This window comes from Neofelis nebulosa, chromosome 4 (assembly GCF_028018385.1).
Source record: "Neofelis nebulosa isolate mNeoNeb1 chromosome 4, mNeoNeb1.pri, whole genome shotgun sequence".
NCBI lineage: Eukaryota > Metazoa > Chordata > Mammalia > Carnivora > Felidae > Neofelis > Neofelis nebulosa.
Genome location: NC_080785.1, coordinates 3,290,625 through 3,308,779, shown reverse-complemented (window position 1 = coordinate 3,308,779; position 18,155 = coordinate 3,290,625). Strand labels below are relative to the sequence as shown.

General features: G+C 46.5%; 1 protein-coding gene across 5 annotated transcripts in view; it reads left to right on the top strand.

Annotated features, from left to right (window-relative positions):
• DPP6 (dipeptidyl peptidase like 6) overlaps positions 1-18,155 on the top strand; it is a 953,748-nt gene that overhangs the window by 888,213 nt on the left and 47,380 nt on the right. For all 5 annotated transcript variants that reach the window (XM_058723704.1, XM_058723702.1, XM_058723700.1 and 2 more), the window contains exon 16: positions 105-223. In XM_058723704.1, the coding sequence (XP_058579687.1) occupies positions 105-223 (119 nt within the window). The remainder of the gene's footprint in view (positions 1-104; positions 224-18,155) is intronic.

The window sequence follows — 18,155 nt, the reverse complement described above, 5'->3', positions numbered from 1 at the left end:
GAGAAGCCACCAGCCCTGACGGCCGAGCTGGGGGTTTGGGCCCTGCGCCCTGGGCCGGTCTCCTCGCCGCCTGGGTTCACGCCCCGCCGTCTTTGTTCCTCCAGCGCCAGCACGGTGGGCAGCTTCAACAGGCAGTGCATGTCCTGTGACCTGGTGGAGAATTGCACCTACTTCAGCGCATCCTTCAGCCACAGCGCGGACTTCTTCCTCCTCAAGTGCGAAGGTAGGCTGCGGCCCTCTGGACCCGCCTCTAAGTCAGCGCTGAGATCCTCGAGCGTCCCGGCCACCGGCAGGGGGGTGGCGGTGGGAGCCCGTCCCAGACCCGGCAGGGACCCGCCCAGGTGGGCTCACGCGGGCAGGGTTACCGGACCGTCTCTGCAGTTTACGGCTTATCAGGGCGTTTACCCGCTATGCCACTTAATCCCAGAGTTCCTCCACATCCTCCAAACAAAAAGTCCTAGGAAGTAGATAAGTGTCCCACATGTTGATGAACCTTCGCCGTTTATAAAGGTAATAAACTTCTCGAAGCTCAACTTCTTAAGCATATTTAAGGATCGAGGTGATCTAGAAGTCTCAGGCAGAAAAGAAATTATCGTCCTATGACCTAATGTGGGGGTAACTTATCCCAGAAAGTTCCTGATCACACCCGTCAGCATACACGAAACAGTAGGCATGTCCCACGATGGAAAAGCCAGTGTCTTTGCATCTTGTCCTCGTATGTTGGAAGGATAAGGTCTGAATCCACAAATAAATACGGTTGTTACAAAGCGTGTCTCAAGAGCTCCTGAGACCATGTTGCTGCAGGTGGAACTGACTGGGACCAGGACCAATTCAGGCCCACGAGTCGCGGGTGCAGAAGGAGGAATGTCTGTGAGAGCACTGTCTTCGTTGGCCTTCGCCAGCTGCACACCAGTGCGTGACCTCATCCCCTTTTTGTGAGTATCTTCCAAAATCATGAAAAGCCAGGAAGACTCGGCCCCTTGACCACCACAGGCTCAGCCCCAGACGTTCTCGCAAGACGATGGGGAACCTCTGAATTACAACTGTAGCCACCCCCTCCCCCAGTCCCCTGGAAGGAAGGTGGTACCAAACTCCTCTTTCCTGTGCTGCCCGAGAAGCAGACAGACAGCAAGTGGCCAAAAGAGGAGAGAGCCTAAGAACCAGTCCACTGGCTTCATCTGTCGACAGGAGGTTGGGTGATGCACAGGGAACCAGCATCAAGGTCTCCTGGCTACCAGGCCAGCGACACCTGCTGCCCCGTGGCAGGATCTTTGGAAAATTACAGCCTGGGAAAATGTAGGGTTTGTGTGGCCAGGAAACCGACCCACTAGGAGCTGAGACAAGAGTCTGACCAGAGCTACACAATCACGCATCTGGAATCTTGTCCCCAGAAGGAAATACAGAAACATCATGATAAAATACAGAAGAGAAAAATCAAAGTGCATTTAAAGAACATCCCAGACAAGGATCCATCATTTAAAATCCATTTAAATATTGAGCATGTTGCCTTATCATAAGGTAAGCTTAAACTAGCCCTCTTCTCTACAAAATTTCTCTGTATATATTTTTTGTATGATAACCTATTTTCTGGTGAAAGTAACTTGAATGCCCAAATTGACCTTTCCCCCAAAGCCTGACCAAACCCTCATTTTTAAAAAGGGACTTTCTAAAAGGCAAACAAACAAACATAAATGTACAAAACCAATAGCAGCAAACTTTCAGAACCCAGATGCAATGATGAGAGACCATGGACTTAGCCACAGTGAAAGCGAATCCCCGTCCTGCGCTGAGGGACAGTTAACCCCGTGAGCGGTGGTGACGACTGTCATGGGGGTGAGACTTCAGAAGGGGATGATTACACCCAGTTTGATTGCTTGGGATTTTTGTGGGGGAAGAAGAATCAAGGAAAGATGAGGTGGCATTTCAGATGTGGGCAAGGGAGGGATTCAGAGTGTCGAGTGCAGTGTCATAGGGCGGGGGGAGGGGGATGCAGTGTGAGGAGGAGTGTTGGGCATGCTGAGATCGCGTGGAGGGTCCCGCCCCCCATGGCCTGTGAGCCCCCATCGGTCCAGCAGAGGCATGCATTTAAGAAGTCCAATTTAACAACCAAAATTAATTCTCAGTGATTTTATTTTCCCCCATGTTTCTCGGCAGAGATTAAAGTGGACCCAAGCAGCATTGATTCAACTCCCTCCCCTGTGTTGCTTTCACACCCCAACGCTACTCTACTCACTACTCCAGAGATTCCTATGAACCTCTGACCAAAACAATGTCCCCACCCCCAGCTCTAGAGGCTCTCCTTCCCGGCTCCTGCGACACTTCGGGTAGATTAACATGGCCCCTAAGATGTAGCCAGAACAACAAGTCCTTCCCTTCTAGGCTGAAGAAAACGTAATGACAGTAGAGGATTCTCTGTGATCGGGGGAAGGGGAATCTGTGAACGCTCCCACACTCAGAAGGGCTCGGCCCATCGTGCAGGAGGAGGTTTGGACCAAGGGTTTAGAACCGGGGCACGGCAGATACCCAGCGGCCAAAGCAAGTGCTTAATCAGAGCGGCCGCAGGCCGTCACGCTGGGGGAGTCCACAGGGCTGGGGACCACACAAGCGGCTGTAAGACCACAAAATTGAGATACCCCATCTAAACTCCTCCTGCTTTGCCTGCGGACCTTCTGCTGTGATGGGTTTTGCTGAGTTTATCTGCGATGGTTCTGTCCCTTAATTTACACTGTCCCTCTGTCCCAGCTGATTGTCGCCCATCATTTGTCTGCAGTGAATGCTTGTCTGTGACTGGCCCTTCCATGCGTTGTCCTTCTCCTGGTGAGACCATAACCTCCACCCTCATCGTCACAGATTTCCTCTTAGTCTTATCATCTGGTGCCCTCTCCTGTGACACTTCCTTAACATTTATTCTGTGCTGTCTCAAGGCTTCTCATTTCTGTGTTTGTTTATAATTCTTAACTTCTTAATTTTTATTAAGTATGTAAAACTTTTAAATGCATAAATTATTTTCATACCTTTGCACATCATCGATTAAAATAGCACAGGTAAGGCAAGACTCCGAAATGTTTGCAGTGCTTACATCCACTCATTACCTAGCTGGGTCCCATCTCCCTGTGCCGGTATTTCTAGCAAAAAGTCATGGGTTTCAGATGGCCGCTGAAGGCTTGCATGAAAAGTTCCTGTAAACCAGATGCAGTGGAACCTTGTAGAAACTCACCTACATAATAAGTACACAGACGTTTAGATTTCTTTTCCGATCTCTAGGGTCTAGCAGTGAAGCCAGATGCATTCAAAATACTGCATTACGATGTGACATCTTACAGCGATTTTCCAGAAAACTCAGCAAGCTTTCAGTTTCTACACTTGCTGGTCTCCCCAATGACCCTGTAAGATGGGTGGTGATAGAAATACCTAAACTCTGTTCAGCTCTTCACAGTTTGAAAAGTACATTCCTTATAATATTTGATGTTTATGTTTCCATTTCTGATTGCTTGCCATCTGTCTCTAACACAAAGAGATCTTAGAGTTCCCTACACTGAACATACTATTCCACACTTGCACGCTTGGTCTTTGATCGATCAATGAACACCTGATTGATACATCCCCCAGACCTTCTTTCAGGCCAAGGGTTGATTTTTTAAAAAAACTTTTCTAATGTTTATTTATTTTTAAGAGATAGAGAGACAGAGTGTGAGTGGGCAAGGGGCAGAGAGAGAGAGGGAGATACAGAATCCGAAGCAGGCTCCAGGCTCTGAGCTGTTGGCACAAAGCCCGACGCGGGGTTTGAACCCACCAGCCATGAGATCATGACCTGAACTGAAGTCGGACGCTTAACCGACTGAGCCACCCAGACGCCCCAGGCAAGGGTCAATTTTTATCAACCCTTGGGATGAACAAGCCCAGGCAGCGTGGGCACCCTCAGACCAGCATGTGTGACAGAAACTGTCACTGGTTCCTCAGCTGTCCTGGAGCACCCAGATCAGAAGTCAGGCTGCATCTCCCGCAGAGCTGTGACGTCCAACTTTGAGTCTTGGGTGACCCCAGTGTCACGTTTAAAGAAAAATTACTCACCTCCTGTATTAGTTCCCCGGGGCTGCTGTAGCAAATGACCACAAGCTAGGTGGGCTTAACGCAGCAAAAATGTATACTCTCCCAGTTCTGGAGACCAGAAGTCTGAAAGCAAGTCGTCTGCAGGGCTGACTCCTCGTGGAGGCTCTGAGAGGGAACCTGCTCCATGCCTCCCTCCAGCTTCTGGTGCTGCCAGTGATCCTGGGTGTTCCCCACCTTGTAGATGTCCTACCCCGACCTCTGCCTTCACTGGCACGTGGCCCTGTGTCTCTGGACCCCAGTTTCTCTCTCCTTGTAAGGACACCAACCACAGGTGAGGACCCACCTACTCCAGTCAACTTCATCTTAACTTGATTGCATTTACAAAGACCCTATTTCCAAATAAGGTCACATCCACAGGTACTGGGGTGGGAACTGCAACATATCTTTCACGGGGAGATACAGTTGACCCACAGGACCTCCCTTCTGTAACTCCATTCACCTTCTTCTATAAGAAAGAGAGGAAAGGAACTGTTGTTGGTTTTCTCAGGGACACAAATTTAAGGGCAACCACGTGAGACTTTGTGACAGAGACTGTTCCCAATGGCTTTACCACATTCTAGAAAGAGTGAGAGGGGCCTCTGCAGAGAGTGATAGTTTCCAAACCATGTTTTTGGAAGATAACGCTGGCATGTTGGTGGAAGAAGTGTACGTTTTCTCCAGAAATTCTTCCTCCATGTCAGAAAGTCAAATGAATACTCGAGCCACATGGAGCTTTGAAAAGTTGTTAGGATTTTTCTCCTCCCCAGCTGAATTCATCCAGGAGAGCCACTCTGCAACTGAATCAAAGCACCCAGTTTACATAATTTGAGTTTTACAATCATAGCCTCTGTTTAGACAATTGGATTTTTCTCTTCAAACTGAATCCCAAGCACATGATTCATTTTCCTCCAAGTTTGTCAGAAGGACTCAGGCAGTCCTGTTTCTAAGAAACACCAAAACTTCACCAGGAAAATGGGACCTGTGCATGAATCAGGCATTTGCTGTTTTATATCAAAAACAGTTTTCTAGGGGCGCCTGGGTGGCGCAGTCGGTTAAGCGTCCGACTTCAGCCAGGTCACGATCTCGCGGTCCGTGAGTTCGAGCCCCGCGTCAGGCTCTGGGCTGACGGCTCGGAGCCTGGAGCCTGTTTCCGATTCTGTGTCTCCCTCTCTCTCTGCCCCTCCCCCGTTCATGCTCTGTCTCTCTCTGTCCCAAAAATAAAAAAAATTAAAAAAAAAATAAAAAAAAAAAAAACAGTTTTCTATTTTTAAAAGTTAATAAATAAACTTCTTTTTCTTGGAACCAAACATGGTGGAACTCGAGCTTTTCATCCTGTTCTGAGTGGAGAACCTTTGTTATGAATCCTGCTGTGGTCTGGACTTCACCCCCCTTTGCTGTTAAGTTGTTATTTACGGAGCCATTTGCCAGTGGTTAAGACATTCGGCCATAGAGTCAGCGACTTGATTTATCAGGACAGCCTTCTCCATCTTGAAGTCAAATTGAAACAAAATATGTAAGCTTAAAATAAAGCGAGTGACTGTATCCCGATTACTGCTTTTCTTAGTACTAAATGCTCGGGGCTCTATCATCACCATCGCTGCTATGGAGAAAGAGAAATCACAGAAGTGGAGAGCAATGAAGGATGGAATTGGACAGACCTGGCTAGAAGCTGGGCCCCTCCACTCACTAGCTTCGTGATGTGGCCACGTTGGCTGGCCTTGCCAGACCCTCGACTTCCTCATCCTGAAAACTGGGGCCACAACAGTAGCTGTCTCACAAAGCTCTTGTCTGGATTCATGGAGGCAATGCACGTGGACTGCTTGGCATGATGTCCGAGGCACAGCAAATGCCTAATAAGTGATAACTAATATTGTGACCCCAGTCACCATCGTCATCATCGTTACCTCAGTGATCAAAGGAGAGTGTCTTAGCCATCCTCCAGCTACTGACTCAGCATCCAGAAGGTGGGGCTAACATGACAGATGGTTACCTTCTGTGAAATTAGTGAAGCAAATCCCTTACTCGGTGTTTCCAGATGTGAGTGGCCAACCTCATACCTCACCAGGCTGTGCCAGAAGCCCTGGGTCTGCGCTCACACTAGCAGGATAGAAAGTTCCAGAAGTGACTGTAGTTGCCAGAGTCACAGAACCTTAGCTCACCCGTGTGTGAGGCATGGAGGTGAAGTACCTGGTGACTTCAGAAGGGCAGATGCCTACAGGGCCCTCCACAGCTGGTTCTTGGTGGAAGTTAGGAAGGAACCAAATTTTCTTATTTTCATCAGCACTGGATATTTCCTCCTTCTGTGCCATTTCCCCTCTCCGCCTTTACTCCATCAGATACCCAGTGCTCTCAGCTGCCCTGGCCATGTCCTGACCTTGAGGAATATAACAGAGGGGGAAATGTACACCGAGGCACTATATTAGTTCTCCATGAGTTTTAGTCAAAACAAAGCCATGAGTGGCAGGGATGAAAAATGGGTTTCAGCCTTGAAGATCAACTCCTCCGCACTGGAAGTCTCTGGCTGCAGTGCTGTGCATAAGAAGGATGCCTTGGCCAAGTCCAGGCTCAGCAAGAAAGAGCCTCATGAGCGATTGATGGGTCATGTCTGCCACACGCAACAGGGAAGAGGTGAACGATTGATTGGTCATGTCTGCCACATGCAGCAGTGAGGGAGGAGGTGGTGCCCACCTACCACACATCTGTTCCTGGAGGGAGTGGAAAGCTATTAATCTTGACATCACTACAGAAAGTATCTCGAGGGAAGCTTGTGGCCTAAGGTTTCTGACTGAAAGACAACTCGGCCAGTCATACATCTTTTGAAGTGAGGAGAAGAAAGCTCCAGACCCCTCCAAAGTGGCCCCGGGGCGATGCCCATTCACACCCAGTCCTTCAGTGTACATCTAAGCAGGTGCACCCTCTTACATCCCGGCCCAATGTAGGCATGAAATACACTCTTCTACTGAAATTATTTCAGATAACTGTAAATGATAGTGCCAGAGCTAGAAAAATAATAATCTGCATCCTCGCTGATGAAACTATATTATTCGCTTCAAACATGGGGCAATACTGATGCCGTGCAACAAGATTTGAAAAGGGAAAAGCACGTAATCCTCTAGGCGTCTCTTATACCAAGTTTCCAAGCCATTAACCTGGGCAACCCTATTTTAATTTTGAGTTTGTCCAAACGAATGTTTGGAACCAAGTTTGAGACTCCTTGGAGCGTTGCCAGCGTGTTTGTGAGGAAGAACATCTCTTCAATCTCTCAGACATTTGGAGCTACTCCCTCTGAAGCTGTGGGTATCAAGAACAAGGAGAGGGATTCTCGGGGCAGGTTGTATCATCAGTATAATTTACATGAATATTTTGGAAGATGCTAAACTCATCAGTAAAAGCTCCCAGACCCCAAGCAAGTCACTGAGCAGGAGCCTCGTTGCTCTTCAGTGACAACAAAACAAGCATCTCCCTCAGAAAGACACTTCCCATTTGCCCACTGGACACCTTCCCCATCACGGGGCAAATGTCTGAGCTGTTCCAGCACCAGGTGACAAGGTACCTTCTGCAAAATGAGAAGTCTTTCCTGACAGCATTCTACTTGAAATGTGCGTTGACAATAAATAATACCATTCGGTGCAACTATGGTGCCTCTGTGACCCACGCTCTCCTTTTATGCCCACTGCCCCGACTCCAGCCAGCCACTTTGCTCCTGACCACCATCACATTTCCTAAAGCATCTTTTCCTTAAGGACAGCTTCCTGAGTACATATGTAAAATAGTAGAAGAAACATAAAATTAAAAAATAAATGGCACCACTGAGTCACCAGGAAGGGGTTACCTGCTGACCAGAACATTGAAAAATTTTTGAAAAGTAAATAGAAATAGATCACACTGAGAGTTAATTCCAAAGTCCAAAGCCTAGGATGTGTATGTAGCATAAGTGATGAAGGATGAAATTACAAAAAAAAAATTAAAAAACAATCGATAAAACAAAAAGACAACATACAGAATGGGAGATGTTTGCAAATGGCATATCTGATAAATGGATCAGATATTAGTATCCAAAGCATATGGAGAACTGATACAAGTCAACACCCAAAAACAACCCAGTTACAAAATGTGCAGCAGATATGAAGAGACATCTCTCCAAATAAGACATCCAGATGGCCACTAGACACATGAAAAGATGCTCAACATCACTCGTCATCAGGGAAATGCAAATCAAAACTACAATGAGATATCATCCCACACCTGCCAGATTGGCTAAAATAAAAAAAACACAAGAAACAACAGGTGTTGGCAAGGATGTGGACAAAAAAGGAACCTTTGTGCGCTGTTGCTGGGAATATAAACAGGTGCATCCGCTGTGGAAAACAGTGTGGAGGGTCCTCAAAAATTTAAAAATAGAACTACCCTACCATCCAGTAATCATACTACTGAGTATTTTCCCAAAAAGGGGGGAAAACATCAATTAGAAGGAATATATGTAGCTCTATTTTTATTGCAGCATTATTTACAATAGGCAAATTATGAAAGCAGCCCAAGAGTCCCTCAACTGATGAATGGGTAAAGAAGATGTGACATATATACACAATGGAATGTTACTCAGCCATTAAAAATAATGAAATCTTGCCATTTGCAACAACATGCATAGAGCTAGAGTGTATGATGCTAAGTGAAATAAGTCAGTCAGAGAAAGACAAATACTGTATGATTTTACTTATAGGTGGAATTTAAGAAACAAAACAAATGAACTAAGAGACAAATGAAAGAGACAAAATGAAAAAAAAAAAAAAGAGAAGCAAACCAAGAACCAAACTCTTAACTACAGAGAACACACTGGTGGTTTCCAGAGGGTTCAGGTGGGGGTGGGTGAAGCAGGTGATGGGGATTAAGGAGGGCACTTGTGACGAGCACTGAGTGACATATGGAACTGTTGAGTCACTATATTGTACAGCTGAAACTAACATTAAACACTGCATGTTAACTATATTAGAATTAAAACTAAAAGCTTAATAAAAAAAAAGAAGAAAAAGTAAATTGACTCATCAAAATATATACCCTCCCCTAATTTTTCTTAGTTCAAAAGAAAAACTGAATAGATGCAGTAATTATAAGCCCCAGTTTTCCAAGAAAGCCCTGGATAATGCCTGACAAAGATCGATGGAGGCCTGATCTTTATTTTTAGTGCCCTTCTCTTCATTCTCAGAAGTGTCCTTGTTTGGGCAAAATTATGGACAGCATACCACCAAACAGGAATGCGGAAGATCCAGCAGGATTACCCAGAAGACCGCAACTGGATGGAGATGAACATTCCAGCAAAACTTGAGAGACATGAATACTAGATCCCAGAAATGCATTCTGCCATGTGGAGGTTCGAGGAGAGACTGGGAAGGATGAAGGGGAAAAAATAACCAAAGATATAATAGAAAAAAATCCCACCAAGCGTTGAGTCATTACAGAGGAAAGAAGTATTGAATGTCTTGTAAGAATTTGGGGAAAGCCAGGAAGTTAATTGCTCCTAATGAAATTTGATGATTCAGAGGTTAGAAATTACATAAGGTTATGGGGCAGAAGGAAGGGTATGTGGAGGGTTTTCTCTTTTCTTTTTTCTTTCCTTTTCTCTTATTATTTTAAATACTCAGAGTAGTATTGGACTTCTCACTTTGAAACAACAGTTCAGGAAACAGCAGAACAAGTCCATAAACTGCTGCTGATGGAAAACGGTTTCTAAGTTTCAGTCCTGCCCATCCTGAGCTCTTGTTCATAAAATGGGCAGGAAGGGTACCTGGGTGGCTCGGTTGGTTGAGAGTTTGACTTCAGCTCAGGTCATGATTTCACAGTTCATGAGTGTGAGCCCCGCATGGGACTCTGTGCTGAGAGCACAGAGCCCGCTTCAGATCCTCTGTCCCCCTCTGCCTGCCCCTCCCCCACTTCCACTCTCTCAAAAATAAACATTTTAAAAAATAAATAATAAAATCAAATAAAAATCAAATAAATAAATAAATACAATGGGCAGGAAAAGGAATTTGGGAATGTTCAAATATGTAAAATATACCATTCACACATCTGCCTTGGAAAACAAAACAAGATAAAACTACACTCAGAGGTGCTTAAACAAAAGAAAAGGGCTGGCCAAAGAGAAGTAAGAGGCGTATGATGAGCAAAGGAACTAAACTTTAGCAATTATTGGATAAAATGTACTGCAGTTGTTCATGAGGATTCCTAAAACAAAAGTGCTTAAAAAACTAGAAGAAGCTTCTAGATGATTTCAGCCAGCTCTGGAAGGGCAGCCGTGCTCCAGCAGGTGGGGTATAGACCCACTGGTGGGGAGCAGGGGATGTGGGAGACCTGGGTGCCTGTGTGCTGAAGAATTAAGTGAACCTTTACCTTATACCACACACACACACACATACACACACACACACACACACTCACACCTCAAAATGGATTAAAGACTTATACATAAGACCTGACACTGTAAAACCCCTAAAAGAACCCACGGGGGAAAGTTTTGTGCCATTGATCTTGTGTTTCATGGATAGGACACCAAAAGCAAAATAAGAACAAAACATTTTAAAGATGGAAGCAAGGAAGCATTGGCACTACACTCAAAGAATTGTCACCTTAAACAATAGTGCTGGCACATTCTGACCACCAGTAAAACATCCATCCACTTCTACCCATGTTCCAATAGTAGGTGACATTTTGTTTTAAACCAGGGAATGTTATCTAATTGCCTGGCACACGTGAATTACAGGTATTAGATTGGAAACGTACAGCTGGCCTTCAACAAAAGTTTCCATTTTTGATAAGACAAAGAATTGATCCCAAACTTAATTAATTATTGATGCTAATGGAAAGGAAGAGGAATAAGGGAAAACAGATGCTTGTCTAGCCATGAGTTTTGGCTCCTCCCCTCCCTCACTGTTTAAGAGAACACTTGCAGGGTGCCTGGCTGGCTCAGTCGGTTAAGCGTCCGACTTCAGCTCAGGCATGATCTCAAGGTTTGTGAGTTCGAGCCCTGTGTCAGGCTCTGTGCTGAAAGCTTGGAGCCTGCTTCGGATTCTGTTTCCCTCTCTCTCTGCTCCTCTCCCTCCCTCCCTCCCTCTCCCTCTCTCTCTCTCTCAAAAATAAATAAACATGAAAAAAATTAAAAATATTTGCAAGTATAGATGCTTGAGGGGACAGGAGGGAAGGTCGAGTGAACCCCACTTTGCAGATTATAACAGGGAGGGGCAGGGCATGGAGGGTGCTGGAGGGAACATCCTAAGTCTAAAAAGAACACCTGCCATTCCGCTGCAGTCAATTGTCACCATTCAGAAGCTATGTAATTTCTGGATCTTATGGTATTTCAACAGAGCTTCAAAATCCATATTTTTATGTAAAAATCGAATTTCTCAATGTTGGAAACCCACCAAAATTTGAAACGTATTCCTTCTGGCTAAGCAAACATTTGCAGGCCATATCCCAGCCACAGGTGACAGTCTGACGTCTACAACACACTGGATTGCCACGGGGAGTTTCTCATCATCTCTCAGTCCCAGCTATGAGCTACCCTCTTGGTTGTCACTAAATAGCCAAAGTTTAAATAGCCAGAAGGAGCCATAAGTGAAGTGGATACGTTTCTATCTCAAGGATCCAACCCTGGACCCTCATGAACCCACAACACTTTTTAAAACTGATCTGTAAGAATATTTTGAAGGTACTTGTACTTAATTCCTAGCTATCCAGCATGGTTGAGTAAGGCAGTTTTTGTATGAATAAATTCTTCTCATTATACCATCCATAAATTGTCTTCAAAGAGATGAAAATATTTATCACTTACTCTGCTGGCTGTAAATTGATCTTTGCTGCTTCAGGGAGCTCTTTGACACTGTCGTTGCCTTCCATCATTGACTTAAACCATTGGTCCATGAGAGGAAGAAAGAAAGTTATCACAAAAAGGACTGTGGTGGTGGCTGACTCCCTTTTCCTTGCTTTGCTGTTGAGGAAACTGAGGCACAGAGCTGTTGAATGACTCAGGCAAACCGCACAGCCGGCTAGTAGTAGGAGCCCCAGACCCCACACCATCTGACTACCTTCCTGGTGTTTCTGTAACACTGTTCTTCTCCTTTGCATCCTGATTAGCAAGCACCATGGCTGGCCATCGAGAGTTTTGTGTGCTTGGTGCATTGTACCCAGAGAAGGAACCAAAGAGGCAAACCTGGATGAAGTGCTAAGGAGAAGGTGAAAGGCAAATCTCAAAAGTCACATTTTTACTCTCATAAGTTCCATGGCTTTCACGCACACCAGTTACAATAGCTTCAGTCACGGGATGGCTCACATTTGCCTGAGAACACAGAAGATGGTGGTTTGAGCCACTTGTCCCACCCCACCAGGAGGTTTGCATGCTGATAATGAATCACTGTTAAGGAAATGAGTCCCCAAGAGACCTACAGTTAGGAGTTCAGCCCATGTCCAACGTGGAAATGCATACTACTGATAAGAATGGGAGCTATGAGTGATCCTGTAAATTGTGGGTGACCCCAATCCTGTATGTGCTGCACCCAGCACCGCGTAGACTTTAATAGTCAAACGTGAACAACTGTTGTCTTCTTCCGTGTTGTCGACAGCAACAAAAAAGCCAATATGGCGGCAGAAAGCAGGGCAGGGGCCAGGAGGGTTGCAAATGAGCTCGAAAAAGGAGCAAAACTTCTTACAAAGCACCTTCTTCAGGAAACGTGGGGCCAAATAAGTCAGCAATTCTCTAAAGGAGACAAAGTGGGATCATCCGTGTTCTTAAAATAGTCACATTCAAGGGAAGATGAGCAGAGGCATCTGGCTAAATGTTACATCTGCTTCCACTTCCGTTAATTTTTTTTCCCCCAGAAGAAGGTATTAGATTATGGTAGATAGCTATTGAATGATAATACAGCACTCCTAATGCATTTTTAAAAGCCCCTATTTTATACTTCATAGCTTTGCATCCATACCGACCGAGACTAAATGCATGTGAATGTAGGGACTCCATGAACACAGAGTATCCGCTCTCCTGCCTGGTTTGTTCCTCAGCAGAACCATGAAGGCATCGGAGACATTTCCCTAAGGCAGCTTCTGACCTCCACCTCCCTCCTCCATCCAGTTCAACTATTGAGCAGCTAATGTATGCCTCTAGGTGCTGGGGAAGCACAGAATCAGTCAGAGATCCTGCCTTGAGGGACTCATGTTGAGGGGGGAGCACCCATCCCAGAAATGGCATTTAATGTGGTTGGTGCTATTACTGGGATGTGTTCAGGGGGGCGTGAGAACTGAGGGAATTCTCTGTGTGCTAGGAACTTTGCTGGAGACCACCATAGGCATTTGAGTAAGGCATCGTCTGGGGCGCCTGGGTGGCTCAGTCGGTTAAGTGTCCCACTTCGGCTCAGGTCCTGATCTCGCAGTCCGTGAGTTTGAACCCCGTGTCGGGCTCTATGCTGACAGCTCGGAGCCTGAAGTCTGCTTTGGATTCTGTGTCTCCCTTTCTGTCTGCCCCTTCCCTTGTTGCTCGTGCACTCTCTCTCTCTCCCTCTCTCTCTCTCTCTCTCTCAAAAATAAAATTAAAATTATTAAAATTTTTTAAATAAGTAAAAATAAGTTTAAAAATGAATAAGGCATCGCCCTTGACCTCAGGGAAGTCACAGACATGTGGTGAGAGTCCGCCTAACAAAAATTTGTATATTTAGGGCATGGAGGCTGCTCTAAAAGCCTAGCGGTTCACCATCTCCCTTCCCACTAGCAGAGACCGCCCATTTTACAGATGAGAACATTAAGACACTTTCTACATCTTGCCCAAAAGCACATCGTTAATTAGGGGCAGAGTCAGAACTAGGATCGGTATTTTTCCCACACCTGCCTTCTCCACGTGCCCGTGAACACCACTCTTGCTCTCTTGTGCGTGGAGACAAACGAGCATTTTTGCTGATTGTTCTCCTCAAACGCTTCTTCCACAGCCGTGTAAATTGAGCCCTAGTGAAGCCTTAGACACAAGAGGGCACTGCAGCCCTGAATATTCACACCTGCCTTCCTAGGGCCGCTGTGGGGTCGGTGCAGCATCATCTCCCAGTGTCTGGTGCCCCCCCCGGTGTGGCAGTCCCACCACCCGCACTGCAGTAGTGTTTCCACCACCCCGTGGGGCTACAAAGGACAGAGCCGTCCAGACCGAGAAGCATTTCTCTGATGCTCGCTGTCTGCCAGATACGGACTGCAGGCCAGACGTGCAACGATGAGCAAGACGCAGAGGCCCTGCCCTCGAGTAGCCCAGAGTCTGGTGAAATTCACAACACTGTGAAACGCGTCAAAGGGGCCAAGCGTGGAGCGGGGAGCCCGCGAGAGCCTCGGCTGGGATGGGCTACCTCCCCCACGTCATGGGTGTGAACGGGTCCCTGTGCTCTAGGACTTTACTGGTGAGGAGACAGACACCACCAACTGGAGAGTAATAAAGGGCAGGCTGTAGCGAATTGTTTGGGAAAGACTATAAATGCTCTCGGTGGCCGGGAGAGAAAGCATCTGGTAACTGGTAAAACTTGGGGGGTCGGGGGGAAGGGCAGATGGTCCTTCCCAAGGAGGAAGCGGGAGGAAGTGACCCCTTTGTGCCTTGACTGCCTCATCTATAAAATTGAGATAATAATGTACCTGCCTGGTAGGGTTGGGGCAAACATGAAAGTTTTGACTATTTATGAAGCACTCACAGTGGATGTTACTGTTGTTCGTCATTGATCATGTTATTGTTCATGATGATGCTGACAGTGTTATTGATGATGATGCTGATCGTATCACTGTTGTTGCTGTTGTTGCCCCAGCCCTGGCTCATACCTGAGAGATGGGGCCTTCAATTATGGTCACTTTTCTCCTGTAGTGGGGAGAAGTTTCGCCTCTTGTTTCCGATGACTGGTGATGTGAATTTACATAGAGATCGGTTAATGATAGCTATTATGTTTCTATTCCCTGCAAAAATTAGACCAAGATGACCAAACTTTATCATGGAATGTGTCTGTAGACAAAGGATTTTTATTTCCTTTCTGTGTACAAGAAACAGTAGTTGTGGCCTCCACGGCTAGCTGAAGTGGACACTGGAGATCGGGGCCAGGATCTGGACCTTTGTAGGTGGTGTGGAAAGTGTGCACGGGACAGAGTACATCTTCATGCAGAGGGCAAGAGGGAGTCTGTCCTCAGAGCATGGAGCCCACGTAGACCACCTTGACCGTTTCCAAATTGAAACGAAATGAAGAAACACACAGATAATGAATCTTACCTTGCCTGGGCAGGCAGACCGCCGCCCCACGCACCTCCCAGATCTTAAGCATCAAGTTTCCGTCTCCCTTGAGTCCCCAGCTGCTTACTGGGGAATGTTTCCGTTATTAATAATTATTAATACCACCTTCTGTCTGTTTCACTCTTGCAATGACCAAGGACTACAAAGAATGTCTCCTTCATTTAGTCCTTCCAAATGCCACGGCTGTCCACATTATACACGTGAAGGGCCCACAGCTGAGAAGCCAGGGTCACATGGTCTTACATAGGCAGGAGCTCAGACAAGATGAGGGTTTATGCTCTTAACTAAATTTATTCATTGCAAAAATGATCATCAGTTATAGGCCTGGGAACTGAAGAGCCTCTTTTTTTTTGTTGTTTTCTTGTCTTTGTTTTTTTTTTCTTTTTTGTTTTATGTGATTTGGAACCATTGTCTATAGTCAGAGAAAGATTCTAATGGGAATATGCATGGGTTATGTGCCACAGAGGGACTTTGTTCTGATGGGGAGCTGGTTGTTGTACATCATTGGCCTGGGGGCATCTCAAAATTTAGCTAAGTAACATGTATATGGGAAAGTTTCTTTGCGGAGAGGGGAAGGAGGGAATGTCTTATGCAAACAGGGTCAGTAGGTATCATGTGTGGGTTTTCTGACAACAAAGTAAGACCTACCTCTGGGTCCCTATTGTGGGTTGGGTTGTATCCCACCCTCTCCCCCAAACACAGATGGTGAAGTCCTAACCCCCAGGACTTCCAAATGTGACTTTATTTGGAAGTAGGATTGTTGTGTATGTAATTAACTGAGATGAAGTCATTCTGGAATAAGGTGGCCCTTAATCCAAGGACTGGTGTCCTTATAAGAAGAGGAAAAGAGATGCAGACACACTAGGCAGAAAATGCCACGTGCTAATAGAGGCAGAGATTGGAATGATGCGCGTGTAGACCAAGGAGCCCCCGGGACCGGAAGCTGGAAGAGGCAAAGAAGGAGTGTCCCGGGCAGGTTCAGAGGGGACCGGGCCCCGCTGATGCCGTAGTCTCGGACTCCCAGCCTCCAGACTGTGAGACAGTAAATTCTGTTGTGTTAAGCCCGCCTGTTGTTGGAACCTCATTACGGTGGCCCTGGGAGAGGGACGCAGCCCCAGGGCAGGCCCCTCCAAACCCTTCCCCAACTGCCTAAAACCCCGGGCTGATTTCTTACCTCGGAGCGGTGGTTCTGAAAGAGCAGCCCGCAGACGTGGTGACACATGCAGGTTCCACAGACCTGTGGAATCATAACCACTGGAGTAGCACCCGCCAGACTCTGCCTGTCCAGGCCGTCCCGGCCATTCTGGTGTAGCTACAGTTTGAGCATTGCCGCCTTAGACGGTGTATGAAATAGCATTTCCTTGCTTCCGAGATGTGCTTCTCACATTCTTCGTTTTTCTGAAATCAAAGGCATCTCAGTGTCTCTGTAAAATCTTAAATCACTGGTGTCTCTTGCATCATTTGTGTTTTAGAATCCATGAAAAACAGTGCATACAACATCCATCCAATGTGCCTGTTCGTGTTGCTTGTTTAAGAAGCTCCAACCGCGGTAGAAGTGATTCCTGGTGCTCTGGGATTTTAAGGAAGTTTGTGTCCTGGCCGTGGGAAGTGCACCGGGCACCTTGAGACGTGGGGTGACCTTCAGAAATGCCTCCCGGGAAGCATTTAAACCTTCCATTCGTCTCTGATGCACCGGTGCATCATCTCTGATGCTTCCGTTCATCAGCTTGAGGCCCACCCTCTGGGTCCTGCTCCCATGTCATCACTGTGACCTTCCTTCCCGCCGCTCCTGCTGGCCTTTCCGAAGGGCCTCTGGTCTCGAGGCTTTACTTCGAAGATACACTACTTGCTCAGAGAGGGGCCCCTTGACTGCAGGAAGTAATGCATTTGGTTGATTTGTTTTCTTCCCTCTCTTCTGGAGGCATTTCCCTATGAAGCTTGCAGATCCCCCCCACCCCCGCCCCCTGTCCCTGCCCACTCAGAAACTGAGCCTCAGATAAAAATGGTGTGCGGTTAGGAGGCTGGCATTTAAGACAGAACATCTGTTCTGTCACACTTTAACAACACGGCTACTAAAGCAGGAGAAAATTAATTAAAAGTGTCACTCATGTGGCTGTTCAAATTACATTTCTCCTTCTTCTCCACAGAGCATTCACGTATACGTTATAAAACGTTGTGGTGTCCTGAATCATTAATTTTGTTTAAGTTATTATAAATTGCTCACTGACATAACAAAAATGAGGAAATTGGGGAGACGAGATTTTATTTGCACAGAGTTTGTATTTTTTTATCTTTATTTTTTTTAGAGAGAGAGAAAGCACGAGTGGGGCAGAGGGAAGTAAAGACTCCCAAGCAGTCTCCGAGCTCAGTGCAGAACCGGACGTAGGGCTCGATCTTACGACTGTGAGAGCACGACCTGAGCCAGACTGAGTCAGATGCTCAACAGGCCGAGCCACCCAGCACCCCTTCACAGTGTTTAAAGGATGAGTTTTAGTAACATGCTGTGGGTCACTGTAAACACACACACACACACACACACACGCACACACACACATACACACACACACATACACGCACACACACATACACACGCACGCACACACACACATACACACACACGCACACACACACACGCACACACACATACACACGCACACATACGCGCACACGCACACACACACATACACGCACACGCACACACGCACACACATACACACACACACGCACACACACACACGCACACATACACACACACATACACGCACACGCACACACGCAC